Raw genomic sequence first — 14,247 nt, forward strand, 5'->3', positions numbered from 1 at the left:
GGCAAAGTAGCACTTGAGACAATCTTGGCAACCATTTCAGCATTACACAACCCATGTTAGAGAATTGTATGCTTTCTCACAACCAAACTTTATTACAACAGTGAAAATAAGCTCTAACTAATAAACTCCAAACATTAATCAGATTCTGAAGGCAAAGCAGCAATTAAGACAATCTTGGGAACCATTTCAGCATTACACAACCCATGTTAGAGAATTGTATGCTTTCTAACAACCAAACTTTATTACAACAGTAAAAATAAGCTCTAACTAATAAGCTCTAACCATGGAACAAGTGGAACCCCCCAAGTTGGCTGCTGTATCTTTAGGTATGGGGGGTTTTAATGCCCACCCATTATCCAAACCATTGTAAACACTGATATTAAAGTATTAAGCAATAAACAAATATTTGGCAGCTTTTATTAATAATAATTAAAAAAAAAAAAAACAGCAGCACATCTACATGAGGAAACTGCTCAATGGCTTTGGCTTTGTGAAATGGCTTCTAAAAGTAGTTTGGCTTCACCCAGCAAGTTGAAAAACGAACAATTAATTATAGATGACAATTATAGACATAAGCAGAAGAAAAAGGAACAGGTAAGTATACACTAGATTAGGTAGTTACCATTGTCTTACATACACATGGTAAGCATATAGTTTGTGCCCATAAAAAAGGAAAAAGAGTGCAACAGGTACAACAAGAAATAATTAATGCTTAAGAAATTATATTTGTGTAAAGAGTGCAACAGGTACAACACCAAGGCTAAAGCAACTCAGGCTTTAGACAAGCCCCTTTCCTATAGAGCAAAATGTCACTTAGGGTTCATGCTGTACTACATCTCTAGCCACTTTAGTTGGACCTCCTTCTTCTTAACATTAGCTGCAAACATGTTCCTACTGTCTGCGTTATTCATGAACAAGCAAGTGTTGTACATATGAAGGCGATCACCCACTTGCACCCTAGGAAGACTCAACACCATGTCCATAATTGCTTGCATCTTAGTAGCTGCTACGGAAGCAAATGGTGTACGAGTACTTACACTTCTAATTTCAACAATAACATTTGAGATGCTCTTCAAAGAGTTGGAAAACTCTTGCACAATTGAGCGCTTTTTTCTTGGTTTCTTGCAAATTCCCCTAAAAAGGTGGACATCGTTTGCCAAGTCTTTCCCCTTATTTACTGCCCGTGTTGACCTCGACGATGATGGGCCTTCAACCTCCATTGGGTCAACATTGGCAGAGGGTTCACATTAGGGGTCAATTAATTCTTTGCTGTTAGCGGAGTCCCTAGACCCTTTAATGCATTCCTTTGGTATTTCACCACTCGGGCAGAATGCATTTTTCCCCGTTGCATAAGTTCCTTCAAACATGATTTCCATGGACTGAAAATTCGGCAAAGGTTTGTTTTTATAGGTTAATGCCTTGGGACATGCCTACATGTGGACAACCGGTAATTAGAACACAATATAGTTGTAGACAGTTGAGTTTTTGACAATTATGTAAAGTGAACTAACCTGAACCTTATGGGTCCACCACTCATCATTGGCCTCAAGGATCCCAGTTACAAGATCAACACCCAACCCAATGTCATGGTCAAAACACTCCTTCCAATTCTTCCATTGTTTCCTCAAATGATCCCATTTGTTCTTGAACTGCGTGTGAGTCACTACTTTTCCCATTTCACCCAACTGCTCAATCACTGCATCAACCCCTTCCCTTCTGAAAAATCTTCCATGCCTCTTGCCATCTAGGACTTGAGCAGCACTCAAATCACAAAAAGCTTTTAGTTCCTTACTATCCTTCCACCTAGTTATGGCCTCATTACCACTGTCCTTCGATTTCCCCTTACCCATTTTTGCTACAACTTCCTTCTATACTCATTGAGGCATTTCAACAAACAATTCATATGCATATCATAATCGGTTACGCATGCCCACATGAAAAATGCAAAGTAAACTCACAATCAGAGAAGATTTTAGGTTACGGATATCATTAGCTTGCACCTTTGAATTGGTGTTGAAAGGAACATAATCAGAGTAGATTTTAGGTTCCAATGTTACCAGACAACATATGATAAATCAAATATTCATATACCAATACCACTTCCTAAAAGGGAAAAGAACCCCCAAAGTTCCCACCAATGTAGAAGTTGTTTCTACAGCCAGACATCAACACAAAAGCCAATAAAATCACAAAAGGATACTCAAAACAATTTCTCAACCCCTTGTTCTCAAACTGGAAGCTTGTCTTCCAATAAATAAATAAAAACTAAAAAACGTTGCTCCCTAACCTACCAACATTCCCAATATGGGGAGAATCAGGGGAGTATTAAAGTTAAAACTTGGCAAAAGCTTTGGACAGACATTGGAAATGGACTAGACTTAGTCAATCCTATTCATATCTTTGAAAACACATTTAATTGTTAAAGGTTGATAAGCAATGGGGATAATGTTCGGGAAATCCTGATCCTTGTTCAGACAAGGGAAACCCTAATTCAAATTGACTTGTGAAATATTAGTAATTGAACTACAAAATACCAATGATTTTAGGAAATTAAATAAAAATACTATTGTTAGGAAGAGAAACACACAAAATTACACGAAGGAGAGATAAACCCACATACTAGTGTCATCGAAAATACAAAAAGCACACACAAACGTTGAACACAAAACCACAAATTGAAACCTCATGGAAAACAATATAACCACACACCAATAGATTAGAAAGCATGAGAAGTTAGACAAAACTTACTTGTGAATGCAAAGACCCACAGTGGCGGTAACGACACGGAGAGAAGCTAAGCTAGAGCGAAGGAAGAACAGAGGGGTTCGTTTGTTTCGCGTAATGGGTTTGCTCTGTTTCCTTTGTTTTAATGGGTTATTGGTTAGTGGGTAGGTGCAATTCATTGAAGACGAAGAGGACAGAGCATTGAAGAAAATTGAAGACATCTCTATTAAAGTGGTTGAGAGGAAGAAAGGGTAAAATGAGAAAATAGCCGTCGAAGAGAACGTCCTGTTTTGTGTTTCTGCTTTCATGGGTTGCCAACTTGATGGATGAGATGTGAACTGGGTCTGACAAGAGTTTTTGTTCAGTACAGTGCAACATGTTTCTTTGGATGCTAAAGTCATGAATAGTACACGCAGATGCGTTTCCTTTTATTAATGAAACGGTGTGTGGAGAAGTTTTTCATCCAGCATTTTCTTGCATTTATTTCGTGCCACTATAGCACTGGGTCCCACAACCATTGAAAAGCAAAATGCGGAAACGCCCAATAAATGCCAGATCCAAACGCTGCCGTAGTTTCTTTTTCCTTTTCTTTTCTTAATTATTCTAGGCAATTTTTTTGGTGGAAAAAAAGAAGTTACAGTCGTATTTTCCCCTTATGCTGCTTTCTTAGAGCACTTGCAGCAGTGGAGCTAAATAGCTATATAGCTATTTTAGCTCCACCAAAACACCAAAAAGAAGCATCTGTGATGGAAATTTAATCATATTTTTTTATTTCATTCTTCTGAATGCATCTATCTATAGATGTGCACTGTTTATGAGAGCTAAAAAAAATTAATTTTTTATTTTGTGTTCACATTACCTTTTTATTGTGGTGTTTATATTATAGTGAGATGTATTATTTTATTGTGGTAGATATATTATTTTATTATGATGTTTATATTATTTTATTATGTTGAAAGCTAAAATAGATCCACTGCTGCAGCATGTGTGTAGGTAAAATAGATAAAGTAACTTTTGGTGGAGCTAAATTGCTAAATTTTTAGCTCCACTGCTGTGAATGCTCTTAGTACCTATTACTTTATGATATCCTCTATATACTTATATCGTACGTTCCAATTTCCGGTTTATTTTAATAAAAAATAAAAATAAAAAGTTCCAATTTAGCAACACATCCAATTTTCCTTGTTTGGGTGTCATTGTCATCTTGTGATTAAATTATTTACTTAGACATGAGACCATTATTGTCAATTGATGAAAAAAATACTTTAGATAAACCATTAGCAAGTTGACACTTAAGCATATTATGGATTTAGGTGTATTTCTAGAATTTTACAGTTTCAGTTACCATAATGCCATGTGAAGCACAATTTTTTATATATTTTTTATTTGGTATACCGAGCTCATTACCCATGCAAGCTAAGGGATTTGAAACTCTTCGGGTTGAAGTATGATCAATTTGACTTAGAGGAGTTAATAAATTTTTCTATCACCTTAGTAAATTACCATTCTTTGGACTATTATTTGGAATAATGGTAATATAATTCCCTTAAAAAAAAAAACCTAAACCTGTTTATATTGTTTGAATTCAATTAATGTGATACGTAAGTACGGAGAAGCTGGCAAAAATTAGAAGCAGGTCTTAGTAAAGGAGATATCCCAGATTTGGGTGTCAAGCACTTTTATATTTCGTTAATATATATATAGCTGCATTGTTCAAAATTGATTGGCTTACAGAATTTATCATTTAGATATGCAATCCTTGTTTCAGTTATGTTGGGTTTTGAAAAATTTATGTTTGTGATAGGTGGTAAGGAATAGTGGCTATGTGCTGAGGACTGTGCCTTGTCCTAGCAAACATTAGCCATAATGGATGATATATATATATTTTGAAAAGCAAGAGATACAGATGTCAGTCAACGTGATGCACACATCGGTATTTGGTGGAAGTTTGGCATATGGTAACAAAATTTTGTTCTTAAACTGTGTCTTGTTTATGGAGTTCCTTTTTGTTTCTTATCTTAGTGTACTCTATTTTATTGGGTTTGGCTTACCTTTAATATTTTTTTAACTGGTTTGTTTTAATGAAAAATTGTCACATTATCCACTAACTAAATAAAATATGAAGATTAAAATTCACTATTACTTGTCATTTTAAAAAAAAAATAAGGATTTAACTTACTTCTAGTACTTTTTTAATTAGATATCTTCGATTGTTTTAAATATACAATAATAAATCGTACTGAGTTTTAATTTTCACATTTCATATAGTTATTGGGTGATGTAACAGTTTTTCATTAAAACGAAAGAAGATTTCAATTAAAAAAGTAAAGAAAGTAAGCTAAACTCTTAAAACTAAAAAAAATGTCTATTTAAAAAAATATTGGAGGTAAGTCAAACACTATTTTATTTAGAGTCAGTTCTAATCTAGGGGCAAAAAAAGGGAGCTTTACAAGAGGTTGATAGTAAAACTAAAGCTAAGTCACTTTATTACAAATGAATCCACCTACAAAAAGAATTACCATTTGTTTTCACAAATTTTATGAATATTTTTTCCTTTTTCCCTTTTTGTTATTATTCAACCACGTTTGAAGTACTGTAGCTTTTCTTTGGATTAAGATCACTTTTTATTATTTTTATTTTTTATTTTTTATTTTTATAGAAATCTAACTTGAGTTTGTCATGTGTCATTTTGAAGCTTCCAGTACTATTTAAGTTGGGGCAAATTTTTCAATAACAGTAAATATTTTTAAATTTTTTTAACAAAGAAAACAAATATTTTGTTAATAAAATATCTCATACGAGGAGCTGCTTAATTTTATATACGCAAATATATGTATATACTTACGGACGTAGGGTGGGTTATAGAAGCTGGCAGTCCAATTGGTGCCATAAAATGGAACAGAAGTAATGCACACAACCATGTTAATAATCGGTAGTACTAACATTATCTACTCCGATTTTCATTTTCACTCTCAAGCAACCTAAAGATATTGATCACAATACTACTTTATGTCGTAAACCTATGGATTTATCACCCATTTATAAGGGGAAACCTAGCTAGCTAGCAAGCCAATGACCCTTGATCCTAGTTTACAGGTGAGTGGCTGTGCAAAGCAATCAGGTTACACTACCTAAGAAGGGCATTATCATTGCATAGTTTTCTTCTTCTTTTTTTTATTATTTAAAATGACAAGATAATATCTTTAGAAAATTGCATTTTTCTTACAAAGGAAGTTTTTTTTAGGTTTGGTTTTTGTTTGTTTTTTGTAACTAAAAACTTTAACATGGTAACTTTTATTAAATTGTGGTAGCCACTTATGTGTTAAGTGGCTATTGGTCAAAGTGATGATTTTTTTTTTTGATAATGGGCAAAGTGATCATTTAATATAGCCATGTTTGGCTATATAATAAATGTTATGATTGTGTATTTGCTCACTGCCTTGTGTGCTGCTGTGGCATTGAGTGCATTGTGGTATTGCTGATTATATTAGCTGTTGATGTTATTAGCTTTACATTTGTATACTTGCATTGCATTGTGCTAGAGTTAGTTAACAAGGGTAGTTAGTAAGGTTGGCCAGCTGTGCGAGAGTTTGTTATGCAGCTATGCTAGTTGGTTATAGCAGTTAGTTGCAGATTGTATAAAGGGCCTGGTAGTATTGTTGTAAACTAAGAAATGAAGATTACTCTTACTCATACACTCTACTCTCTCATCAACATCTCTCTCCCCCCCCCCCCCCCCCTCTCTGTTCTAAGGAGGCCTAGCTGTCCTTAAATTCAGCTACAACACAAGGGTAATTCAATTGAACTCTTGCATTTAGTATCAGGGCTTGGCATTCCTTGGCCATGGCAGAGACTCGTGCTACTGCTGCAACCAATGAAGCTCTTGCTTCTCTTCATGGTGCATCTGATCACAATGCTAAAGACATCCAAGAGATACGTACTGTCCAGGAAATTCACGCTTGTATCCTGAATGAGATGAATCAACAATTGGCTTCACTTCTGCAGAGATTGGGCGCTGCTGATCAAGGAGGATTACCTTATTCTTCAACAATTGGGGAAAACCGTAATGCTAGTTCTTCAGTAATGTCTTTGTCTCATCCTATGAGAATGGAATTTCTAAGATTCTCTGGTGAAGAGCCTGCGAATTGGGTTTACAAGGCAAATAAGTATTTCAAGTACTACAATACTCCAGTTGGGGAGAAGCTAATGTTGGCTTCATTCCACATGGAAAGAGAGGCCTTAATCTAGTTCCAGGATAGTGAAGAAGTAGGGGTTTTAACTAATTGAGAATCATTGGTTCGAGCCTTGCATATAAGATTTGGCTTCAGTGCATATGATGACCCAAAGGAGACATTAACAAGGCTGAGGCAAATAGCTTCAGTAGCCATGCATAAGGCTCAGTTTGAGACCTTATCTAATAGGAAGGGCTTGTCTTCATCCCATAAGCTGAGCCGTTTCCTTAGTGGATTGAAGGATGAGATAAGGTTTCCTGTGAGAATGCTCAATCCTCAATCATTAAATGAAGCTTTTGGGTTGTCCAAGATCCAAGAAGAATGCAATTGGAGCTGCAAGAAGAATTCCAAAGTTCAAATGAAGCAAGTTAGGCCTTCAATCTTGGGTCTACCTAAAGTTTCTTCCTTGTTAGATTCTAAAACTAGGCTGCCTATTAAGAGAATATCACTTGCACAAATGGAGGAAAGAAAGAAGAAGGGTCTATGTTATAATTGTGATGAGAAGTGAGTTTCTAGTCATAAGTGCAAGAATGCTGTGTTGTTCCTTCTTGATTATATTGAAGTTGTTCATTAAGCTAATTCTGGTGTGTAAATTACTAAATTGGATGGTGTTAATTGGAACCCTGATTAGGTTCTGCATAATCAAGAAGATGCTGAAATCACTCTTTATGCTTGAAGTGGTACTCCTACTTCAAGCACTATGAGGATGATGGGAAGGATTAAGTAAAAGTATATTGTAATCCTTATAGATTCGGGTAGCACACACAACTTCATTGATACAACTTTAGTTTCACAGCTACACATTCTTGTGGGTACTTCTCAGGTTTTGGAAGTCAAAGTGGCTAATGGTGATGTGATCAAGACTTATGGAGTATGTGGGGAAGTTCCAGTTTCGCTACAAGGGCATGAATTTTTGGTGCATTTACATGTGTTACCAATGGGGGGTTGTGATTTGGTGTTGGGTACTCATTGGTTAGGTACCCTAGGGGTTATCTAGTGAGACTTTAAGCTGTTGACAATGAGTTTTTCCTATGCTCAAAGACAGGTGGGTAGATCTAAGTTAGGTCTAATACACAACAAGTGGTTGTATTATAGACATGAAGATTGATTCAAGAAACAAGTGAAGAAAAATTGTTTTACTAAAGCTCGACAGATGGCATCTATTGAGATTTATTGGGAAAGCTTGACACCAGCTCTATCTATCGAGCTTTACGAATTTAGAATTTCCAAGTCTGAATTTCGGCCCATGTTGATGTATTTGTCTAGGGTTTCTTTTCTGACAACCTTAGACATATGTAAGACTTATTTTAAAAGTCGTCACACACGGATATAGAGACCAAGAGCTTTTTTTCCTTTGTGAGAAGCTATTACGTTTGTATGCCATAGGGTTTTGTAACCATGTGCTTTCTGATTTTCATTGTTGATGAAGAGAAGAATTTTGCAACCAACAACAACAATTCAAGTTGCTGGAGTTAGTCACGTACTAAGATTTGTGCATAAGGGTTAGTCACAAATTGGAGATTTGTGCATCAAGGGAAAGAATGCTACTACAAGATCAATTTCAATCGGGTATTGGAGTAAGGGTTCAACTGTAAGTTGGTATTTTGGGATAGGCCATGGTAGTGGTAAAATTCCTTATATTTGTAACTGCTTGATTGCTGATTAGTGAATTTTTGGGAGTTGAGACCTTAAAATCATCTGGTGAGGTTTTTTCCTTACGAGAGGTTTTCTCATTTGTCAACAAATAACTGTGTCAATTTAATTTCAGCTGCATTTAATTTAATTGGTGATTTGTTGATGTCTTTATGATTTGCATGTAATTTAACCTAATTAATCAACTTAGTTGATTGAATTAATTAACTGGGATTAAGCTATCTTAACCCGACGGTATTAGTATAGTATTTATCATTTTTGGTCAAAGGAGATGAGTGACACCGGTAGGTTTATAATTTCTTTAAGGGTTTGAAAAGGAAATCAACTAAAATACACTGGTAGCTTAATGGAGACATTCAAGTTCAAATCTTCTCAGCCCATTATAACTATCAAATTGTTTATAATAAAAAAAAAACTATAATGTTGTTGTATTTTGTTCAATATTTAATTCTGTTATTTATTTTGGATTATACTTACAAAATTAAATAATGAAATGAACCTTGGTATAACTTTGTTATTATGTGCCATGGATTTGATACTTGATAGTTATAAAATTATTATGTATATGTTGTGGATTTTGTTATTTTTATTTTATAGATATAATATGTGAAAATTGAACTCACATTTTAATAAAAATAATTTTTAATTAAATATTTCTAGTTATAAATTTATTATATATGTTACTATTTATTTTCATAATTTTAAAAAATTAAGTAATTATTTATGATGCCATTAATTCGACTATCAATTGGACCGTAGTCTTACCATGGTATTATAAACCATTCCTTTTTTCGATTCTTTAACATATCAGATTTTTAAAACTATTTCTGTAAGTTGATGTTGAGAGTCTTGATACTAGTGAGAGCAATAAATGTGGGCGATGTAAAAAACAAGAAGATAAGGTAAAAGTTGAAAGTATAAAATTATTATTATTATATATATATATATATGTATATATATATATGTGTGTGTGTGTATATATATATATATGTTGTGGATTTTGTTATTTTTATTTTATAAATATAATATGTGAAAATTGAACTCACATATTAATAAAAATAATTTTTTAATTGAATATTACTAGTTATAAATATATTATATATCTTATTATTTGTTTTCATAATTTAAAATAATTAAGTAATTATTTATGATGCCATCGATTCGACTATCAATTGGACCCCAGTCTTACCATGGAACTATAATCCATTCCTCTTTTCGATTCTTTAACAGATCCTATTTTTAAAACTATTTCTGTAAGTTGATGTTGATAGTCTTGATACTAGTGAGAGAAATAAATGTGGGCTATGTAAAAAACAAGAAGATAAGGTAAAAGTTGAAAGGTTTTTTTAGAGATAATTACAATATATTGCTTACCTCGCAACTCGAACCATTTCCCTTAAATCCCCATGCACTTCGTACATAGGGAAGTGCCAATTTAGCTAGAAAACCCTAGGTAGGTAAAAGTTGAAATGTGTGGATGAGAACAATTTAAAAGAAAAAAAAAAGGTTTAGAAGAGATAAAGATGAAGATTTTATAAAGATCTGAACCATTATGGAAGAGAAAAAAATGGGGAAAAAAGAGAGAGAAAAGAACAGAGAAATAGGGTAAAAAAGATATTGGATTGTGAGATACATCATGACATTTTATCAAAATTATAACAAAACTCCCAATAATAATTTAAAGACTACTAAAATTTTGTTCTAAATTTCTAATTGTCAATGAAAATAATCTTTATTATATTTAATTAGCGGTAATCTTGAAACAGTACATCAGTATTTACTAGGATTGCAATATATCATTCCTCTAACCAAATCGAATTTGCCTCCGGTGCTGTATTGACTCATTTGATAAAATTTGAACATTTTTGAAAAATGTGAAAACATGATGTCTATATACTGAAGAAAGATCCCTAGTTGTTAGTGTTCTCTAAACTGTTTTTCCAACAAATCAAAAGAAACTGGCAAAGGCTCCGTAAAATTTTATAGACTAGAAAATATATTCTAAAATAAATCCTAATTAATACCTAACCATAACAACATGATTTGACTTAAAAATCATTGAAATCACCTATTAACAAGGATGAAGGTTCAGTATTGATGTAATTTTTTATTTTTTTACTATTGTGTAGAGAACTTATCCAACCAAGGAAGGTGGTGGTGGTGGTGATGGTGTCATAGGGAAGGGTTTAATTATTTGTAAGGTTGAATTTAATCAACCATGTGTTGGATTTATTCCGTGCCACATTTGCTTGTAATTCAGCATGTAGAAACCCTGTATTTAGGTGAGAATTATATAAGGGTAATGTGTGAGAGAGTGTGAAGAAAACTCAAGATGTGTGCAATTCAAAGGAGTCTCGCGACTGGATCTCGCGACTGGCAAGTTCCTAGAATGGCACACGTGTGAAGCATATAGGGGAGCTGAAGGGTCTTGACAGCTGAAGCACTACAGGACAAAACTTCCAGTCGGGCTAGACAGTTAGCTCGCGACTTAGACTCACAACTTGTTCCAGTCGCGAGGTTGAGTCTCTAGAATGCCTTGTTTGGATGAAAAATGACGTTTCACATTCTTCATACACCCTACTATAAATACCCTTATACCCACGAAATGTAGAGAGCTTCTAGAGAGAATTTTGAGAGAGAAAACCTAGAGAAAAACAGGATTGACTCATCCACAATCTTCATCCTTTGATTCTCCAAATTCCTCTACTCTTACCCTTTCCATTGTCATATCCTTGAGAGGTAAATTTAGCCAAATCCTATCTCACCATACCCATATCAGTTATGAGGTATTTTGGTGCTTAGGAAGCAGTTCAGAAGGGACCAATTCATTTGGTTGATGCAATGGGCGATTGTGAGATCTGGTAAGTTAGAGAAGACAAGGTTCGGCGTAACCCTGTTGGAGCAAGATGCTTGGAGGGCTTAGGTGCACTGGGTAGATTAGGCTTGGAGGGTCTTTTGCTATTCATGTATCCCAACTTTATTCTTTAATGGATTATTGACCGCTTGGAGGGCAGCAGAGAGATTTTTCGCCGAGTACTTCCGTTTTCTCTTCGATAACACATAACCGTGTTATCTTTGTGTTTACATCTCTCTTCCCTTACTCTTACATATTAATTGTTGTTGTGTTGTGATTAATTATGGTTTAGAGTTGTTTATTGTTTTGGATATTGTTTGCACTTATCATTCCGCACATCTATTGTTTGAGTATAAGCTTGTGTTGGTATTTTTGTAATTGGGGGTCTAAATGTTCATTGGTGTTTTATACGCTATTTGAGCTTTCATTATTTATTTATGAAATAACTTCACTCTCCTCCCTTGATGTTTAGGGAAATGACACTCCACCCTTGAAGAGAAATTTTGTTTTCCCTTCTTGACATCTATTTTTCCAAACCATGTTAAATTGATATTAAAAACACTGTGTAATAAAATATCTTCCCTTTCATAATTAAATCTATTAATTTAAATTTTTAATTTAAGATTATGTTAAAATATTTATTATTACCTTTTCTTTTCTTTTTTTCTGCTTTTTTCAATAGGTTGTGGAGAAATTTGAAGTTATAAATTTTGGTAAAAAGATTGTTATAAAATTTTGAATACTCTATTACTAATATATAAAAAAGGGGTGAATGTTATTTTCTTCAAATCTCAATAGAAGGGAGTGTTTTTTTCTTCTTGTTTGAGGTGAAGTATCATTCCCCTTGAGGGGAGTGCATTTTTTTTTTGCTCTCATGAGGGGAGTGCAATTATCATTTTATTCATTTATTTTATTTGTATAATGTGGACTGAGATTGTGATTAGTATTTTACTCGTTAATTTCTACCTATGGCATTATATTTTTGTGTGAGAATCACTGGACATTGTCGAGGTAGTCCTTCAAGAGGTGCGAATAATTTCTCAAACATGCAGTTCAAATTTCAGTTCCTACTAGATTTTGCTATTGTTTTATTGTTCGATCCTAAATACTGTTACACATTATAAATGCTAATGGACCAATAACTTGCTGGTTTTTTAGTAGTGTTTTGGTTAGTGCAGAAGCACGGGTATTACAAGAATATTGAGATAGAGGCTTTAAAGAAACATTTTATGATTTCTATAGGAGGGAGGTGCTCGGGCAACTAGCAGAGTATTGCTCTGTATATTGTTTTTATTTCATTTCTGGATGTTGTTACACTTGTAAGTTCTACATTTCAATAAGATGCTCTAGAGTTTACTTTTTTCTTCTTGAATGACACCAGGCCATGAGGTGTCCATTTGCATGCTTCTTCAACTTCATTTTCTGCCACATTTTGCTGAATTGCTTCTTTCTTTGACACCTAGGGAGAGACGTGTTAATCCATATGAATTGCAAATTAAATTCTTAATATACAAGTGAACCTAAGATGTCTAACAAGTGAAAATGAAAAATAAGTCAGAGGGGACTGAAAGCACAGAAATTCGACCACAAACAGGATAGCAACGGGAAGAAAAAGCAGAGACAGGTGTAGTCGAATTCAAGCTGGAGATGTTAACACTTCAGTTCGAGATCCAAGATATTTAACTTTTATTGATAAGACGCCAATCTCATTATCTAGGGGCCCTAAAACTTTTATTATTTATCTTCTTATTTGACAATGTGAACAATGTAAGTCTATATAAACAGAAAAAATATAGATCACACGCTTTTTTGTCATAACTTTATCAAAACACTGATATGGTAGTTTTGAGTAGTGAATTCATGTAAAAGTGACAGACAGTTACAATTTAATTTATTTATGAGAAAGAATAGTTATGAAAAAGTGTGGTCCTAAAATTACTCATATATAGTCATATAAATGATTACGACTTACACAAAACATAAAAATATTGTGCACCGCTACTCAGCTAGCTTCCTCTTATTCTTGTGTGTTTCTCCATGGCTTCAGCAATTCCATTTACAGATATCTTCTTATTTATTGTTGTTACGTATTGACTCTGTATGTGTTCTTCTTTATGCATGATTATATATGTAAGTTGTTCTTGCTTATATAGTCATAAAAATAAATTAATTCCCTACTACATACCCAACTAGGGATACTATAGATTGAAAGCTCGGATTTGTGTTAAAAACACAAGAGCTGTTTAGATCCCAAATTAAAAGATTACGCCTCGATTGATTTTACTCTAACCTAAACTAAATGGTGAATAGAGTAAATGCGAGTAAATAAACAATATAACTACTCTAAGCCATATTCAATAAAACACAGTAGTAAAATGAAAGCTAAAAGAGTAGGGAAGAGAGATACAAACACAAGATAACACGCCGATGTGTTATTGAAGAGGAAACCGAAGAACTCGGAGAAAAACCTCTCCGCCGGCCTCTAAGTGGTAAATCGATCCACTAGACAATAAGTTGGGATATACAAATAGCAAAAGACCCTCCAAGCCTACTCTACCTAATGCATCTAAACCCTCCAAACTCCTACTCTAACAAAGCTTCTTGGAACCGTGTCTTGTCTAGCTTTCCAGATCCCGTAATGTGCCTGATTGCATTCGCCAAAGCTTAGCTTCTTCCAATACTTCCCAACAGCACCAAAAAACTCACTGGACACTCAGTATGGTTGTGGTAAGTGTTTGGGCTAACAACCTATCAAAGATTTAGAAATGAAGAGGTAGGAGTAGA

At 34.1% G+C, this 14,247-nt stretch overlaps 1 protein-coding gene across 1 annotated transcript; it reads right to left on the minus strand.

Moving 5' to 3' along the window:
• Positions 1–690: 690 nt before the first annotated feature.
• Positions 691–3,052, minus strand: LOC142642827 (L10-interacting MYB domain-containing protein-like). The gene is made up of 3 exons (XM_075817251.1): positions 2,749–3,052; positions 1,512–1,868; positions 691–1,430 (listed from the first exon to the last, which is right to left on the minus strand). Exons 2-3 carry the CDS (start codon positions 1,848–1,850, stop codon positions 1,248–1,250), a joined length of 522 nt encoding a protein of 173 aa, XP_075673366.1. The 5' UTR covers positions 1,851–1,868; positions 2,749–3,052; the 3' UTR covers positions 691–1,247.
• Between the last annotated feature and the right edge of the window lie 11,195 nt (positions 3,053–14,247).

This window comes from Castanea sativa, chromosome 7, assembly GCF_040712315.1.
Source record: "Castanea sativa cultivar Marrone di Chiusa Pesio chromosome 7, ASM4071231v1".
NCBI lineage: Eukaryota > Viridiplantae > Streptophyta > Magnoliopsida > Fagales > Fagaceae > Castanea > Castanea sativa.

Bases quoted from the DNA above. Each gene is read 5' to 3' on its own strand.
- LOC142642827 (XM_075817251.1), bottom strand. From the start codon at position 1,850: ATGGGTAAGGGGAAATCGAAGGACAGTGGTAATGAGGCCATAACTAGG. The intron at 1,431-1,511 runs GTTAGTTCACTT...GTCCACATGTAG, and splicing joins GGTGGACCCATAAGGTTCAG to GCATGTCCCAAGGCATTAAC.